Source organism: Pleuronectes platessa, chromosome 17, assembly GCF_947347685.1.
Source record: "Pleuronectes platessa chromosome 17, fPlePla1.1, whole genome shotgun sequence".
Taxonomy (NCBI): domain Eukaryota; kingdom Metazoa; phylum Chordata; class Actinopteri; order Pleuronectiformes; family Pleuronectidae; genus Pleuronectes; species Pleuronectes platessa.
In genome coordinates this window covers 10,450,270-10,468,637 of record NC_070642.1, presented here as the reverse complement: position 1 = coordinate 10,468,637, position 18,368 = coordinate 10,450,270, and the positions used below count along the sequence as shown (strand labels likewise).

Here is an 18,368-nt window from a genome sequence, read left to right as displayed (position 1 = left end):
GGTTCCCAGACCAAGAGAGCTGCAGCTGTCCGTCTGACCTCTGGCTGTCAGACTGGGACTCGGAGCAGGAAAGGGGACTCCCCTGGAATCGGGTGAGTCCCCGTCTGTGAGGAGCGTTCGCCAACTGGAAAGAAAAAGCTTGCATATCAAAATCTGTCGGAGACCAAACACGAGATTGTATAAACCAACTGTATCTTGCATTAGATCAATTAGATTAAGACTGGCCGATCTAAGTTTGCAAGGTTCACAGTTACGTTCTCCCCATCGCTCTGTTTGTATTTGTTGTGTTTTGGACTGTCCTTGTAACAACAGGAATATTGCAGGATACTGATCATCAACTTGAATAGAGGGAGATGTTAATCTGTTGAGAGGGAAGGCCTCATCCATCTTGGTTTTCTCCTCCGTAGCGGTGGATCACCAGAACCCAATTATCCCGTAAATAACACTGATTGTGAAAATACATTTGAGGACCTCCTAATAAATGGAAGGGCACCCTGGTTTGTGTGGCATCAGAAGAGGAGAACTGTAGCGGGGATGCACCTGTAGCTCATTCTAGAACGTGAACACACAACAAGCCATCCATTGTGTAACAGCTACAACTATCAAGACATGTGTTTGCAGCCCTCACACTAGATACACAGTCAGCAGTGAGTGTGTGATTGTGGTTGTGCACAAACACGACAAAACTCTGCAGAGACTTTCCTTTTCTTCTAGCAGCCTCGGTAATGATAACCTCAGGTCTGCTGCTGCCTCTGTGCCAGATCTAAACACGCGGAGCTCCGAGGACCAGAGCTGTGAATAAACACGGGAGAAAAGCCAAACTGCTTCAACAAGCAACCACATCCAGAGAGAAACCAGAGCAGCTGTGTTATGGGAGCTAGTGCAGAGATCCAGGGAGGTCGGGCAGCACCAGTCAGTGTTTCAGTGTCATCATCAGCACTAAAGATCACAAACACTTAGTAGACCATACCAGCATGTTTGCATGTTCTTGTTCCATAACAGCATAATGTGTTTTTTCCTGACTATTTGCAGGCTGTAAAGTATAAGATTATTTTGGGAAGTATTTTTCCAACTATTCCCGGAATATATTGATAGTACAGAATGTCACATTATATGGTTTTTTGTCGACTATTGATGATTATTCCTGTATATTAATATGTCTGACTATTCAGAAAGCATGTTGCATATGACAGTCAAACAGAATTAGACAACTTTATGTCCATTTTGAATACAATTTTATTTACTGACTCAAAACTACTCAATCCACCACAGCAGGTGTCAAATCATCTTTTTCTTCCAAGTGTCATTTGTTTTTATTCGTGTCTTTGATAAACGGAAGTCTAAAGCACTTTGTGTGAATGTTCCTGCTGTGTGTGTTACCTCGGGCAGACTTGACTTGTTGTTGGCTGTCATGTTTCTTAATGAATGGGCTATTATAAAATGGGGCTTTTACTGGTGGAAACAAATGAAATTTATTTAAAAGCCAAATCAGGTTTAAACTGTTGGCCAGTAGATTTTGTTACAGATACCAACAGACTCCTGGTTAACTGATTATGATTATGACGCAATATGTCATCACATAGTTTAGACCATGAAACCAAAGTAAGGCTAAACTGTGTGTGCACGCTGTTTCATCCCAGCTCGGCTCTTGAGCACAGCATATCCAGTCTCTCTCTCTCTCTCTCTCTCTCTCTCTCTCTCTCTCTCTTTCTCTCTCTCTCTCTCTCTCTCTCTCTCTCTCTCTCTCTCTCTCCTCTTTATTCCTCTCTTTCACTTCTTTCCGACTGACCGGACAGGAGGCGACTTCTCCATCCAGCCAGGATGATGGAGTTTATTTCCCCCGGAGTCCCACATCTTGTTCTGGTTCTCCTGGTTCAGCTGACGGTACATGCACAGGTAATTCAACAAACACCAGCACATAGCCTGCCCCTTACTTGTAATGTCGCAGATTACATGGACTGTTTCTTTATTGTGTTTGAGGAAACACATATTCCATTTAATGTTTAAACATTTACACCTATTTTGAAATTGTATTTATTTGTTTATATGTTTGTCTGTTTTTAAAATTAATAGATGTCTCTTCTTTTCTACAAATGTGACTCCTATTAGTCTGCTCACGTGAAGCAGAGAACTTAAGAGGAGTCACGTCAGGGCTAGTCTCTGTCTCTGATTGGCTGCGCTACACCCTATGCATTCCATCTAAATTCAGTGGTTTGACAATCTGCATGTTTAGAGTGATGCATGTGACTGATCCAGATACAGAAATGTACAAGTGAACTGTATGTTCAGCCTTCTAACCTCAAACATTATGTAGGTCACTTAAACTATTATAAAGCAACAAAGCATGTGAGGCCGTGACTGTCTATAAGTAAATAACAGAGGGTGCAGATTTATGCATCTTCTATAGATCAGACCTCAGTGAGTTTAGAATTTCGCATAGTGATCATTTCAGATGATTGATTTCCTCCCTCTCACGAGACAGCCATGGTTGTTTGGAGACTCTGTGGCTCCGGGTCTTGTTTCCTTAGATGTGAGGAGGGTGTAAAAGTCCACATCTGGTTCTCTGGTTCGTGCACAGGTGCTTCCTCTGAGTGTATAAGGGGATCCGACCCTGGGCGAGAGAGACGCAGTCAGGCCGTATCACTCAGCGGGAAGCCGACTGCTCAGTGAACATGCATTGTGGTACAAAGACTGGGAATATATAAGCATGACAGCTCAAGTATCACCACGCAATGAACTCGGCTCCTGGTTTGAGTCCAGCTTGCCATGCACCCTGCAGCCACTCTTTAATGAAAGTTATACATTTCACAAAAAGTAAAAAATCCAAGATGATCAGATAAACATATGTGATATGTGATCTCCTATCTTTCATTGCCTTTGGAAGCTTCCTGTAAGTTACAATGTCGGAGGAACAAAAGAAAAAATGAGAGAAGAGACATCAGCTTTCCACATTCATTTTGATCAAACCAATAATCAGTCATAGACACAGAGATGTTATTGTTATGGAGCTGATCATATCCAGCATCACAGCATTACACCATCACACTGTATTGTTTATACATGCTCCTATTGTCAGATGATGCATCACATTGAAGGACTCTGCGCTTGTGTTGTATTTGGCCGAACTACAGTAGAGCTACATGGAAATAAACCTGACTATCCCACATTTAAACCTGTGGTCCAACCTATGACTGGAGCATTGAATCAAAAAACTAAGTCTCGGATTGTCATGTAAGTTACAACATCGGAGGAACAAAACAAGAAGAATAAAAGAGACAACAATTCTCTGTATTAGTTCACTTGAGCAAACCAATAATCAGTTTGAATACAATGTTATGGAGCTTGTAATGTCCAACATGAAGGCGTTTCCACATCACACCACTGCTGATGTGTGTCTGCCTGTTTTATGTTCATGAAGTGTAGTGGAACTCACAAAAATAAAGAATCCCAGAATAAAGACATTTTGTCCAACCTAGGAATTAGAAAGTTTCAACCACAGTTTCTAGGCCGAGAGGAAGACATGAGAGAGTTGAGGAGTCAAAAAGAGATAGAAGGAAAAGGAGAGAGAGGGAGAGAGAGAGAGAGAGAGAGAGAGAGAGAGAGAGAGAGAGAGAGAGAGAGAGAGAGGAGATAGAGGGGGGGAGAGAGAGAGGGCGAGAGAGAGGGTTAAGGGAGAGAGAGCCAAGATCTACAACAATTTCTGCTCAATTTGTTGTTTAAAAAAACAGGAACGTTGCGAGTTTGGAGGCTGGGTTGTGAGAATCTAACAAAGTTCATTCTGTGTTACGACTGACTTCAGAGCTGCCTTTGTGTTAAACTGTGTTTATTGTGTGTAAAACTCCCAGGAGACGAGCAGCAGCTATTGTTTGCTGTTATTCTTTGCATTCTTTGAAGGTTTATATTTTCTTCTTGTAATACTGCCCCTTCCAGTGTTGAGAAACCAACGTGCTTTGTGTGGTTGGCTGTCTCATTTTACTGCATTTCTCTTTTTTTGTGCTGATTTGCAAACAGCAGCTCAGAGGTAACACCCCTCGCACCATGCTGCACCACTGCTTTCACTGGATCGTGTGACGTGTGTGCAGTATCTTTTCTCTACCACAAGATGGCAATCTGCAACTGTTGTAACCACTTGCTGTGTCAGTTTCCTGCAGGTTCTTTATCACTGCAGCCTCATCTGGCGTTGATTGTATTGCTTTGACTAAATTCAATATATTTTTCTTTTATTGTATATTTGCAATTTGATATTAATTAATAATTATTTTTCAATGTAATTCAGCAGATTTTAATAATTTGTGTCTTATTTTTTCCATGTATTTTTGCGAATTTAAAGTCTTTTTTTCTTAATTTTCTATATATTTTTGCGGACATAAATTTAAATTGTATCCATTTTTCTATGTATTTTGCCAAGTTTGTGTAATTTTTCAGATTTAAATCTATTTTTATATAGTTATCTATATTTTTTGCAGATTTAAGATAATTTCTAAGCATCTTTTGCAGATTTCAAATCGTTTTAGTTTTCCATGTCTTTTTGCAGATTCCACCTCCGCCAGACGATAAGGCCCCCAAAGGTAAATGTTCTGAACAGACTTTCCCTACCTGTTGCAAATGATGGAAAGGCTTAATACTCATCTGGCCCTCCAGGGATGATGTTCGAGGAGGTGATGGCGAAGAGCATGTGTCACCCCATGGAGCAGCTGGTGGATGTGGAGCAGGAGTTCCCTGGAGTCGTCGGCTACATCTACATGCCTGCTTGTGTGTCTCTATGGCGATGCTCTGGTTGCTGTCGGGACGAGTACCTGGAGTGTCATCCCACCCTCGAACGCAACATCACTGTGCAGGTGGAGAAAGACCTCGAAACACATAAAGGGAGATCTTCATGTTGACATTAAATATGTGGTCCTTAGCTCAGTGTTTCCTTTCCTATGGTTCTCAGATGATAAGAATTGCTCCTTTCATATCCCGCAACCACGTGGAACTGACATTTGTGGAGCATCAGAAATGTGACTGCAGGTAAATTAGCAATCGCAGGAGAGTGGGGATGGTTGCAACACTTATTGCATTTCATTCAGTTACTGAACAACCAAACTTTTCTATATTCAACCTACATCTGCCAACTGGCGACTCACCCCAACCCTTTGAACAGCTGCAACACACGTCTGGGTTATTAAACACTATATAAAGACACTGTTTAACTTTTGTTACTGGTCTCAATAAGCACGGTAATCTAAAGAAATACATTTTTGATTATGGCTACAATGATAGTATGTTATTTGTTTATTCGTTAATACTGAGTTTATGTGTAGCATAGGCCTACTTTGAGTCAAGTGCGGCATATGAGTTTACCCAGTACGAGTGACATCACTCTAACTTGTTTGTCTCCTGTCGTAACTGTCCCCAGTCTCCCAATTATTAAAAAAAACATTACATCCAAATTGAGATCTATATGACTCAGTTGTTCCTGTTTTTTCTCCTTGTTTTTAGAGCCCGTCAGACACTTCTAAACTATACCAGGTCAGTGGATGAACATTTTATTTGACGGACGTGAACACATGATTATCCTCATTGCAAATGGCTCTTCCACCACAGCAGCAGCCAGGAGTCCTTCAGGAGTAAACCTCGGCGGCGGAAACTCAAGAAGACAGAGACCGGCTGTGGCAAGTAAGAGATGGATTGCTCCCCTGTGGCGCTCACACACAGTTTCATAATGTTTGGACATTTATGATAACATTTATCACTGCCCCCCCCCACCCCCCCCCTCACTCTGTCAGGCGACCAAGGACAGATGAGATTAAACAATATAACAATATGTTGTCTGCTGTGCAGCTCTTCTCTCCGGCATGCCTGTAATCGACCAACCACTTAAGATGAGCTGGTGCTTCTGTCTGAGGCCACAGAGCGTTTGTAGCACAGTAATCCAAGGCTGCTGAGAGTTCACACCAAGGACTGAATGTGTAAAATTTCAGTCTTGGAATAAATATATTCACTTAATCAGAAAAAAAGACTAAAACGAGGAAGAGCTTTAAAGACAAGTGATTCAAATAAATCTCATGAATTGGCCTATGTGTGTTTATGTCAAATTCTTGAGTGTATCAGGCAGACAAGCCAACAACAGTCTGGCAAACACTGTATATATAATCTAATATCAAATCTATTCACTGGAGTGACTTCAACAATACTAGTGCTCTGCTATGGCCTCAAAATTCAATCTGACCAAACTGTAATTGTAGCTACGTCTACAGCAAAAGCTTTCTTAAATTTTTTCGCACAATCTGTTCTGTCAAGAGTTATATGTGCAGTGAGTTTGGTATTTGGAAAAGGTCAAAAGCAGCATGTGTCTGAGGTAATCTCTTTGTAGTAATCTCTTACCTTTCTTTCTCCCTCTCAAATTGTTATGTCACCAATATTGAATTATTGTACAGTGAAGATAAGCTTGAAAAAGACGTGACGCCCAAAATAAATACTGATAAGGCCACACACGAAGCTCAGTTTACTCGTCAGTGAGTAAGTAAGTACTACGTAGTCCGTGAAATCTTTTTTGAACCCCTTGTGGTTTAAAGGGGAAGCTGTGTAAATACTCTGAAAATAACCCTGTTGACAAACTTGAGGTGTGGGAGTTGAAGGGTTTTGTGGAGACATGTCCTTCATCTTTATACACAGATCAAGATTTAACTGCGGAGTTAAATCTTGATCTGTGTATAAAGATGAAGGACATGTCTCCACTTCCTTACACAAACAAACCAGAAAATCCTGGATTGAACAAACATCGCTGTGATAAGAACGACGTAAAGTACAAGAAACCATCGTTAAAAAAAAATATATTTCACTTGTATTTGTCAATGTCCCATCGGCTAACATGGAGGAGGGTTTATGACCCATACTGCAGCCAGCCATTAGGTGGAAACTGGGACGCCTCGGCCTCACCTTTAGGAAGCAGTTATGTCGATGATCTTTATATACAGCCCCTTAGGTAAACATAATAAACAATGCTACCCATTTGCATTATGGGATTTGTAGGTCATAAAACCTCATTCACTGCAGTCTGTTTAATCAATTCTTATCATTCTGCATTGAAGCTGTGTCATCCGAAATCCAAAGGTTGACTTTTCTCAACTCGATCTTACATCATTACTCATATTCCCATACGGATGTTGAAATGGTTTTTGGTCAATGTCATCATCCCTCCTGTCCACAATGGCCGCAAAAATCCCTTTCTTCATTTCCCCTGTGTGGCAACACAAAGCTGACATTTTAAAGATTAACACATTTTTGGAAAAACTCAATTTTACAGTTAGAAAAACTGTTTTTATCTGGACAAAGGGGGTGAAACTGACTGAATAAGATATGTTTGCAAATATAATCGGCTTAGCGTGGACAGACGCTGATGCAATTTCCAGTCTAAGTGATGAGGGACATGTGGGACAAAGAAAATACATTTCAATGCCTCAGCTCGAAAAATCTATTTACTAATAATAATAACTGTATCTGTATAGCACTTTTCGATACAAGTAACAAAGTGATCTACAACAATAAAAATATTAAAAACAACATAAAGAATTCACAAACCATTAGAGTAAAGAAATAATAATAATAAAGATGCAAATAATAAAAGTCACGGCCATCATGCGATAAAAGCTTTTTTTTTGACAGAATAATAATATGACAAGTTAGCCCTATTATTAAGAAATCTCTCCTTTGTGTTGGGATCACTTCACCACAACTCACCAGAGAAACACTGTCTCTGGATACACAATGCATTTTACAAACGATGAATCTTGTTTCCCATAACTTTGTAACCACACCATGAAAATACCTATTTGCAGGCACTGTGTAATTAAATAGTCTTTAAATGTGAGCATGTAAGTATTGCTTTGAGAAAGATTTGAAAAATAAGGTCCTATTCTTTAACCATTCATTAAGGAACCCTATTATCAACTCAGCCATTGAAGCACATAATCTTTTCCTCCTTGGGGAACCAGGAACAATGGGTTATTTGAAGGAGATGTGATCTATCTGGCGACAACTAGGTCAACTGTTTGGAGCGGTGACGATCCAGTTTCACAGTGTCCTGTTGCGGAGTCATTCTGGGTAAAGGTTGTTTTAGGTTAACGTCTGTTAAAAGTGTGTCATCATGGAAGAGCCTGTTTGGCCATGTGGTTCTGGAAACTGTCTGGTTAAACAGCCACACCATGCCTCGCCTCGACTCCTGCTCCTAACACATAGTTTGTGCTACACGCTTATTATCTCATTACCCCTCCACCGTGTGTTTAGCAGTCAACGGACCACACGGTTTTTATTTCTAGACAAAATTCAATGAGAGGAGTACTCAACAAAAACTAAAGTGGAGTTTAACTTCCTACATGTAGCCTGAGGCTCATACAGGCTCTTTAGAAGTTGTTGATGGCGTCCTTGTGGAGTTGGTTTCTACATTTCACTGGTGATAGGGAGGAGCCGGACCCTGAAAGCAGAACTGTGGCGGTGCGGCGATGCACCATTGCACTGTGACCATTTGCACATGGGTCTCTTCAATGCCCCATGCATGTTGGAACTGTGTGTAATATTACCTGTAGAGAACTACTGAATCCAGAATGGGGGGAATTGACTGAGGTGTGTTTTTATCAATGGCCACAACCCTTGAATGGGCCACAACGATCAAGCTAGATGAAACTGTAGCTCATGAAAAAACATTGTTATAAAATTAAAATTATTCAAATGCTCTGCTGCTGAATGACTGCTTGTTTATTGTTGACTCTCCAGGTGCCAGTTTCCTCAGAACAACTGATTCACACACCTGTCAAAAGTTTCATTGGGAGGATGGACTTTGACTTGGCGATCTGAAGCACTTTCTGTGAATTGAATCTTAACACCTGTCTTTACATCTTGACTTTGTTTTCTACTTTTTGCTTAATAACAATATATCTAGACTCATTTGGCTCTGACTGCTGTTTTTACAATAGGCCAATTTTTTATTTAAAAAATGTGGCTGCTTTTGTTTGAGCTTTTAAAAAGAGAGATAAGGTGACAGACAGATAATCTGTGCAGAGATGGAATTCTTTGAGTTTATCAATCACTTGGCGGAAGGATGACGGTCTCCAGCCACCTTGAGTTTTCACTGATTAACTGTCATATCAATGTGTCAGACCCTCCTCGTGACTTCTGCAATGACTCATGTAGTTATATTCGACGTAAAACCTATTCTTTTCTGATGCTAATCTACACTCTCAAGTCATATATTAGACCATGTATATGTAGCGTCCTACATATAAAAGTGTGTTTTGATCAATGAATCCACTCTTGTCTTAACAGGGATTGTGATGAAACAGAGAAAATAGAACACACTTCAAACACATAAGGAGTTTCTGTGTTATCTACATATACATTTTCGGACCATTAGGGTCTGTAACACGTGAGGCCGCATTGAGTGTGAGGTCGCTCTTTCACCTAAACATTTTAATCCACTCATTGTCTACTCAACACTAGGCCAATGGAGAGCTGGTAGAAGTGTTTAATTTAACAAAACACTTTTTTCAGGTGTAAACAGCATTCCAGACAAATCAATACAAATGGAGTAACTGGTGACCACTTCTTGAAATGTACAAAAAAGAATGGAAAAAGCATATAATGCCTCCTCACTGCTCATGTGCTACGTTTTAAGAATAGGTTGCCAGTTTTCGATTGTATTGGATCCTTTCCACCGCACAACTTTATTATTGACGTTAAAGGTTCAGTGTGTGGAATTTAGTGACAGCTAGTGGTGAAGTTGCATGTTGCTGCTGAAAACCCCTTCTCCCCTTCCAAAAATGAAAGAGAACCTGTGGTAGCCTTCATTTGACCTAAAAACATAAAAGGTCCCAGTTTGAACTACTGTAAAAAAAACAAACATTTCTATTTAGCTGACGCTATTATCCAAAGCGACTTACAATCAGTGCATTCAACCATGAGAGTACAAACCCAGAACAACAAGAATCAAGAAAGTACAATTTCTTCAAGAAACATTTGAAATGTAAACATAAAGGGCTCATTCTAGGGCAGAGGTCTTCAACAGGGGCTACTGCAGGGGGGTCGCAAAATGTTTGGTTGATTAGACAATTTCTGATATTTTTTATAATTTTTGATTTTTTTCGAACTAATTTTTCCCCGACAAATTTAAATGTGTTTAAATACACATTAACATGCATCGGACATATTGTGAGGCTGATATGACCCTCTGCCTGACAACCTCCATCCGTCCAAGGTTAGATAAGTGGGAGTATGTGTGGCATCCATAGATGGCTTGAGGATTAACTGTCTCTTCTACATCAATCAATCAATCAATCAAATTTTGTTTGTATAGCCCATATTCACAAATTACAATTAGTCTCATAGGGCTTTAACAGGGTGTGACATCCTCTGTCCTTAACCCTCAGCAAGAGTAAGGAAAAACTACTAAAAACCCTTTTAACAGGGTAAAAATACGTAGAAACCTCAGAGAGAGCCACATGTGAGGGATCCCTCTCCCAGGACGGACAGAAGTGCAATAGATGCCACGTGTAGGAAAACATCATCCAGATTAAAGTTTTTAGCAGCATGTTTAAAATAAAAACATGAATCTGTGAATTACTTTAATAGCTCATACTTGTATGCAAGAGTTATGTTTATAAATGGCAGTGGCATGGCCATCCTGTACCGTGCACATGTTTAAATTAAAATGAATATATGAACCCGTGTAATATTTGAATAGCTTAGTATTGAATGCACAATAACAGGGTAGCTATGTTTATATATGGCACTAGGCCCAGTTTAATATAAAACACAATTGTATACAATATATATAGTAGGGGGTCCCTGCGCCATCTCTCCACCAGTTTGGGGGTCCTTGGCCTGAAAAACGTTGAAGACCCCTGTTCTAGGGTAAAGAAAACAACAACTCGTACAATTTAGATGAAACACGCTTGGGAAAACATCACTGGGATTATTTCCTATTCAAATCCTTTCACCTAAATCTTACACACTGGACCTTTATAATCCTGAAACGTCAGCAGTCACGGTGAATTTTATGACCGCATGTGATCGCGTTCTCTTCCCTTTCTGGGCTTGTGTTCACTTCCCGCCTCCTCCTCACCGCAGTCTGCGTACCTGCACGTGAGTACGTTGTGTCCTGAGTGTTATTATTTACTGCCTCCCCAGCGCAGGTTGACCGCGGGGCCGAGCGGTCTGTTATGTAACCCGGATAATCGCGTTCGAACCCTGTCGTCACAGGATTCCCCGGCGGTGTGTGTCGGTGGTGTGTGTTGTGTACAGTACGGCAACACGCGCTCTGCTACGTGAACACGATGTCCTCAAGCTGCCACACATTCCGGCGGCGGTCACGTTTTTCAGCTGCTCCTCCCGCCGGCCAATCGCAGGCCGCGGAATCCAGTGGGCGGAGCGGCCCAACTGCGTGACGTACGCGCTACTCCAGACTGAGCCCCGCCCCTGACTTCCAAATACGGCGGGCGGCTGTGAGGAACACGCTGCCCAGGAACATTGCTTCCACCGCCGCGCAGGAGCTGCAGGTGAAGTCCGCGGGTGCCCGGAGGGGCTCGGAAGCTTGTTGAACGTGTTGACGCCATCGGATGACGATCACACCGCAACCGCCAGCGACTGAAGCCGCCTAGCGCCTGCGTTTGACCGCACAGACAGGGAAGGGGCGGCGGCGTGTCTCGTGTATAGTACCGGGGAACACAGAGTTCCAGCTCCAGCAGAACACGCGTCGACGGGACGCAGGCGGCACCTCGACCCCGGCTGCAAGCTACCCCCCCCCCCCCCCCCCCCCCCCCCCCCCGGGTTTCTGAGCACGGCGTCGTTGGAACAGCGCTCACTTCAATGTAGGTGTTTTGCTTTTAATGTTTATGATGTGTCTCCTGCTGGTTCTGTTCCCTCTGTGAGACGTTACTTTGCATTGAAACGCTGCTAACCAAAGTGCTAATGCTAACTACACGTCGATACTGTTTACATTGTTTTTTTAGTTTGAATTAGCTATGTCACAATGCAGCCTCCCCAAAATATTTCCCAACGTGTAGGGGAAAGCCGTACATGGTACATGTTTGCTCACATCCTAACACAAAGCAAAGTGTCAATATCCGGGTTAGCTACAGCCTTTGTTGTCTGTCCAAATAGTATGATCGTAGCAAGGTAGTGCCGCTTATAATATATTCCGTTTGTTTAAAAAATGATGCTAAATATTCAGCTGGTGGATATTAGCAGGATTAGCTAGTCCACTAAATTCAATCGGAACTTGTGCTGTAAAGTCAGAGCTGAAGCCCACAGCCGCACCAGGAGGTGGGGTGTGTCTTCTGTAGTTAAATAAAAGTTGAAGACATATTCACAGATTCGAAATTCCCGGTTAAATAAGTCATAAGTGAAACGTTGTTTTAAAAACACAAACAACGCCTCTTTCCCACCGCAGTAAAGTAGACAACGGGCTTCAAGCCGATTTCCTTCAAGACGAGCAGATCTTGGGTCACAACATTGGTCTCTATTTACATCTGTGAGGCGAGTCCGGAGCCACGTCTACAAAGTGCAACACCAAAAAGGTCCCAATCTCTTATACTGTGTAGTTTCACCAAAATCACATGACACATCAATGTTCTCCTGCTGATTACGCTAGAGCTGGGTATACGGCTAGGTATAGATGTGGATTGCATTTAACTGAGCTTGACAGGACATAGAAAGAGGGACTATGTGGCACCTGTGTTGCACTCCGACCACTGGATTCCTGTTTGTTACAGGATCAATTTAAAATGTATTTTTAAATCTCTTAATGGACTGGATCCACATAATGTGGCCCCCCCGCTGCTCCTGGATTGGCCTAAAACTAGGCTCATAACCAAAGTAGATCGAGCCTTTGCAGTATCTGCCCCAAATTTGCGTAAAAAGCTTACCACTCCATATTAGATCTGCCCCGTTGACATTGATACATTGGGATATACATGTGCTTCCCAGACCTGACTTAATAAGTCAGTCAACACCTTTCAGTGTTTATGTATCAGTACAGAGCCCCATATTTTCTAAGCGAGATGAATCAGCTGTCTCATTAATCTTCCTTTATTCCCACATTTAGCCTTTGATCGGCTGGTGTGGTTTTTGTGAGCTTTTCGAGCCAAGGAGGTCGTCGGAACAACAACAACAACAACAAAGGAGATGAGCACGAAGAAGAAGGCAGAGAATCACTCGAGGGCAGCGAGCAGACCACGGGTCATGATGTGTGGAGGCTCCCATGCTGATTCGGAGAGGGACTCTGGATTCTCAGGTGTGAACTTTCTCTTGCCACATTCTTATGTGCTTTCATTTCAAGGTGTCACTCAAATTAACCCCCGTTAATTTACTTCTTTGTCTATAGATGCGAGCTCAGAGCATATGAGCACTATGGACACCACAGACTGTGAGGATTCGCCCCGTCCTGTTGTGCAGCAGGGAGCACAGGCGCCCGGCTCTCGGGTGGCTGTGTTAGGAGGCTCCTACTCCAACCTCTCTCGCATGATCATCATGAACAATGTCCTCCTGAAACCGGTACAAAACAAAGCATCAATCTCAAAAAAGATAAATCCTGAGAGTTTAATGTTGTGTGGAGGAGTAAGCTTTGTTTCTGCTCAGAGTTTTCAAGCTTTCACCATCTGGCTGTTTACAGCGGCATAGTTTTGGTTATGGTGCCTTTGTTTAACTTGAATGTGTGGCTACACAATCCACCCACAGCTGCCAGGAATGTGTTACTAAAAAAGACAAGATTCAAGACAACTAGCTGAACAACACAGATATAAAAGAACGTAGTGCTCAATTAGATCCATATTTTGTTACAATAATGAAACCAGAAAGGCATACTGACGCTGGTTTGCAAAAGTGAATTCGGTGCCCACACAGAGAGATGAAAGCAAAACTTTATTTGGTGATTGTGTAATGTAGTTTAGTGTTAATTTGTCGTATATGTTGGATTTGATTGTGGTTCTGGAGCTGTTACTTAGATTATCAACAGGAAATGGTTGGAATTCTTGCTAATGGATAAAGTGAAAGCTTATGATAGCTGGTTTTGGAATGTGATGGGTGTTTTGAAAGCTCTGAATTTTGACTGTTTCCTTTACAGCCTGAAAACAACCCTCCTGCTCTAAAGCCCTGGGCCTTTAGCCCCGCTGTGGAGGTGGTTCAGCCTGTGGTCCAGCAACCTCAGGTCGTGTTCCTCCAGCCTGTGGTTTCTCGCCAAGCTTCCCCTGCCTCTAAAGAGACCACCTCCAGACACAAACGCCCTAAGAAGTATCTTCCAATCCTGAAATCCTACCCCAAGATTGCACCACATCCCGGAGACAAATCCTCTTCCTCAGGGAGAGGAACTGCGTCCTTGTCTTCACCTTCCTCCTCTTCTTCTTATTCCTCTTCTTTCTCAACGGATTCAAAGAGAGGTAACAGTCTGATCTCCAACCACCGTGAACACAGTCCAAGAGAAAAACATCCAAGAAGTGTGTGTGGTAGTGTTAGTAGCTCTGGCTCGATCATTACCAGTCTTCCTGGTGACCGCGGCACCGTCTTGTCCCGTCTCCAGAACCGACTTTCTTCCCCTACATCAGAATCCAGCGCCAGCAGTAGTCCTGCCAGGGAGAGGCCTTCCTCGGCCATCAGCCAATCAGAGTTTACCACCTCCCTTTCGATCACTCAGACCACCGATTCCAAAAAACAGACACTCCCTTTTCCACGGATGGACGCCCAGGAGAACGTTATGCTGGAAGAAAGCGACCTAAGTGACAATGATGCTGATACAAAGAGGAAGCGTTTCTGCAACACCTACAACATTCTGAGCAAATCTGGCCTGCTCGACATTGCTCTTCGTACCAAGGAGCTCCTCAGGCAGAGCCGACACACCCAGAACGACCTAGACCGGCTGAAAGAACACACAGACCTCTTCTTCAAGGCCCTGCGGAGCGGTGACACTAGCATCTGTATTAAGCTGCAGGCCAGCCTTCAGGAGGAGGACGACAGAGAGCCAGAGGGGGAGAGAGCTGCTCAGACCAGCTTAAAGGCAGATTAAACCTGGGTTAGTGCAAGACAGTGAACCTTTAGTCTGGGATGGGGAAGGGAAGGCCATGGTTGGGGGGTGTCCCAGCGTTGCAGAGACAGATGGCCTGAAAGTAATGTGCTCCACAATATACTACCACCCCAGATTCTCTCACACAGACAGTGTGCTGTGGCCTACATTTTGGCTGCTGCCTGCCCAAGGGCTCTGACACACCGAGCTGACCTCACATGCAGATGAAGACTCTTTGTGGCCACCCAGCTTCTGATAAAAGTCCCACTGAAATTCATTGCAAGAATATCTATACGCATGATAATGTGTAGCTTTTAAAAGTTGCCTGCAAATTTAGCTTTGCTGTACCTGATGGTCAGTCAGTCTAATGTGTTAGGCTTGTAGAAAGAGAAAAGATGTAAACAAATGTTTGCTAAAGAATTGCTTGGTCAGTCTCTGTCAACTCACCCACTGGGGCTTATTGGATAGCGTAAAACTGTGAGTGATGGTCAGCCGCTCCCATAAAGCTTGGTCACCAACTGTCGACTGGAAGTGTCAGGGATCATAGGAAAGAACCACAGCACACTGACCCTGGTTACAACTCTTCCACTAAAACCGCTGCACAGAACTATTTGTCTCATTGGCAATCAAGACCCAAAACGAGAGGATTGGATCTAACTTATGAAGGGAAGAACAAAAAGAAAACCTTCTCTATGTCAAAAGCACAACAGAGGCTCAGAATGTGAGAGTTTGATTGATTAGAACACCGGGGCATAAAGTGCACAAGTCAGGAACGAATTCAGATTTTTGCATCATTCATGCTTTCCTTTATGCTATGTTACACATAATACTAAAGATAGATTGGTGCAGCAGTTACCAATTATGCACAAACTCTGATTACGACAGGCCTAAGGGATGAATGTGTTCAGGCCTTCTGCCAGTCAGCATCTTCTAATATGTGCCTAACGGGTCTTTCAGTTCCTGTTCTGTTTTAAAAACTCGATGTGAAAGATTTATTACGGCCGGCCGACAGTTTCAAATTCAGCATTCCCATCATGTTTGCTGTGATACGAGGCAAACTGGCTGCCAGTAAAGCTCCTAATAGCCTTTTTTAATTCTTCCCTGGCGAGATCCTGTTATCTTCCTGTAGCGCTACCATTTACTTGTGTAATATTTGTTTTATATATGTATATACGCATGGTTGTAATTTAATGTGAAATGTATGAAAATAATCGTGAGTCCCCTTAGACAATCATCAAGTGTCTTGATGAAGAGCAGTTGTCGTGCATTAACTTCGGGCCTCTTGCATCCATGGTTTTGATTTTCTATTCAACAAGAAGTCCAACAGTTAGACAGTCAAATCAGGAACAGTTTTGTGTTTATTGTTGCATATTTGTACGTTTCTAGTTATGGCCTTAATATCCAAATCCTGTGTCGGTCACAGACCTTTGAATTTGCACTAAAATGATGGAAGCCCATTCTCCCGGTTAGAATTAAATGGCAGCTATGGGAAATAATTATTTGCAAACAAGATTGCAGACTTTTTATTTTTCAAGTGCATTGTGAGTCATCATAAGCACATTACCAGTAAATACATTCTGCTCCTACAGTCAAGTCGTACGTTAGATTATACTGAGATTTTACGATTACTAGCAGTTTTCTCAATATTAAACATTGTTTATCAAATGTCTTTGTCAATTAAAATATGAAATATTTGTGACGATAATGTGCTTGTTGTGCTTATGTTGACTTGAAATGACTCACAGGGGAATCGTTCTATCCAACTTCTGCCATTTTAAACCATGTCCATGTGAACATCATTACAGTTGTGAGGGTTGTGTTTTCTGCGACAAACCAAATCTCATAACATGGCCTCTTGTTAATTTAATGTGTTTTCTCTGTTTTGTTTTGGTAGGAACTAAAGCACACACGAAATTACAGCCTTTATTTTGTTAACCGAATGACACAACAAGAGTTCATGTTTTATTCAGTCGTTCTTGCTGATTAAATTGTTGACCGGACACAAAGGCAGATAATGTGTTGTTCTTTTTCCACAGCCAACACTAAATTAATCAGCATGTTTTGGTTTTCGGATGCTCCCAGACCAGAGTTAGTTTTCTTGTTTTTCAGGGTCATTCTCCTGCTGGAAACTCGCTCTGTGTGAAATACCCAGGCGTCTCTGTGATAGTTTGAGGTTTCACTGAAGGCGTTTGAGGTCGTCTTACTTACTCCACCCATTATTCTCCTCAGTGCACCAGCTCCACTGTCGACAACACAGCCCCAGATGCATTGTGTTTCTTCTTTTTAGATTGAACGACACCATATCTTCTCTCATCACTTCAGCCAGTTAATTAACCACTCTAAGGTTTTTCTGGGATCATTAAATCTGTAGGAAACTTAAGTAGAGCTTTTAGTTTAGTTTTTTTCTAGTTGTTCCTCAGTTCACAGTGCTGTAAAACAATCCTTATCGGTTATATCCATGTTTTTTTTGTTAATCTAGGATTGCATTTGACTGAATCAACTAAAATATAAGTTTTTAGTTTCTCCTGACCTAGTAGCCTCTGCTCCCAATAGTATGTACTGGAGTAAGGTACAGAGTAGTCTGGGTTATTAGGATCTTTAGGCTTCGAACATGAATTGATGTTATCCAATTCTCTTTTCTGAAATGAACAACTCTGAGTAAAGCACTACTGAGTGGCTGACTGGCTGTTTGCGCAGACATTGCTGTGTTTCCTGGAGCTGGGTAATAAAAAACAAGATGTTGAGGCCGGTCATAGGTACGTTGTTGACGTTTCTACTCCACTAATTAAAAATAACAATGCATGTACTGTACAGTTTCAATCAAGGGTACATTCATAAGACTTAATGGACATCCATGAAGGCAACCCAATATGTTTAAGCACCAGAAAAACAGGTTTCAGAAAATGTTATTGCTGGCACTATTTTTGTTCTTTTGCCTTGGCTAAAAACAAACCCTTGAGCTTTTCTTGAGAACTTAGCAGTGCAAACATTTTCTTTATTTCTTGGACCAATAACAAAACACACATTTACTTAAACTTCTACAATCAATTTGACCTCATGATGCTCAATTCCTCGTGAATCAGATGCGTTACTCTTAGGGCTGATATTGTACCTTTGAGAAACGCTTCGCTGTAGAGTCTTTAAATCTTGGAAACGGTGTGTCGCCCTTCTGCTAAAATTAAATATTGCAGTTATGACCCTGGTTCGCTGCCAATGGAAAAAATGATTGTACTAAATCATTCAAAAGGTTGATGGGATTTTGGCTGAAAATAGCGTAACAATGCTGATCACGCTCATCTTTTTGAAGAACCTCTTGTCTGCTGCAGCCACCGGCGCTCGT

At 42.1% G+C, this 18,368-nt stretch overlaps 2 protein-coding genes across 2 annotated transcripts; both read left to right on the top strand.

Moving 5' to 3' along the window:
- Positions 1-1,758: 1,758 nt before the first annotated feature.
- Positions 1,759-9,144, top strand: pgfa (placental growth factor a). Its single transcript, XM_053445686.1, has 7 exons — positions 1,759-1,896; positions 4,535-4,568; positions 4,642-4,838; positions 4,934-5,010; positions 5,482-5,511; positions 5,587-5,658; positions 8,755-9,144. The coding sequence occupies exons 1-7, from the start codon at positions 1,822-1,824 to the stop codon at positions 8,777-8,779; spliced, it is 510 nt and encodes a 169-aa protein (XP_053301661.1). The 5' UTR covers positions 1,759-1,821; the 3' UTR covers positions 8,780-9,144.
- A 2,650-nt stretch (positions 9,145-11,794) lies between these two features.
- On the top strand, positions 11,795-16,733 carry cipcb (CLOCK-interacting pacemaker b). Its single transcript, XM_053444888.1, has 4 exons — positions 11,795-11,843; positions 13,079-13,267; positions 13,358-13,527; positions 14,096-16,733. The coding sequence occupies exons 2-4, from the start codon at positions 13,159-13,161 to the stop codon at positions 15,029-15,031; spliced, it is 1,215 nt and encodes a 404-aa protein (XP_053300863.1). The 5' UTR covers positions 11,795-11,843; positions 13,079-13,158; the 3' UTR covers positions 15,032-16,733.
- Positions 16,734-18,368: the final 1,635 nt, after the last annotated feature.

Bases quoted from the DNA above. Each gene is read 5' to 3' on its own strand.
- cipcb (XM_053444888.1), top strand. From the start codon at position 13,159: ATGAGCACGAAGAAGAAGGCAGAGAATCACTCGAGGGCAGCGAGCAGA. The intron at 13,268-13,357 runs GTGTGAACTTTC...CTTTGTCTATAG, and splicing joins GAGGGACTCTGGATTCTCAG to ATGCGAGCTCAGAGCATATG. The intron at 13,528-14,095 runs GTACAAAACAAA...TTTCCTTTACAG, and splicing joins ACAATGTCCTCCTGAAACCG to CCTGAAAACAACCCTCCTGC.
- pgfa (XM_053445686.1), top strand. From the start codon at position 1,822: ATGATGGAGTTTATTTCCCCCGGAGTCCCACATCTTGTTCTGGTTCTC. The intron at 4,569-4,641 runs GTAAATGTTCTG...CTGGCCCTCCAG, and splicing joins AGACGATAAGGCCCCCAAAG to GGATGATGTTCGAGGAGGTG. The intron at 5,011-5,481 runs GTAAATTAGCAA...CCTTGTTTTTAG, and splicing joins CATCAGAAATGTGACTGCAG to AGCCCGTCAGACACTTCTAA.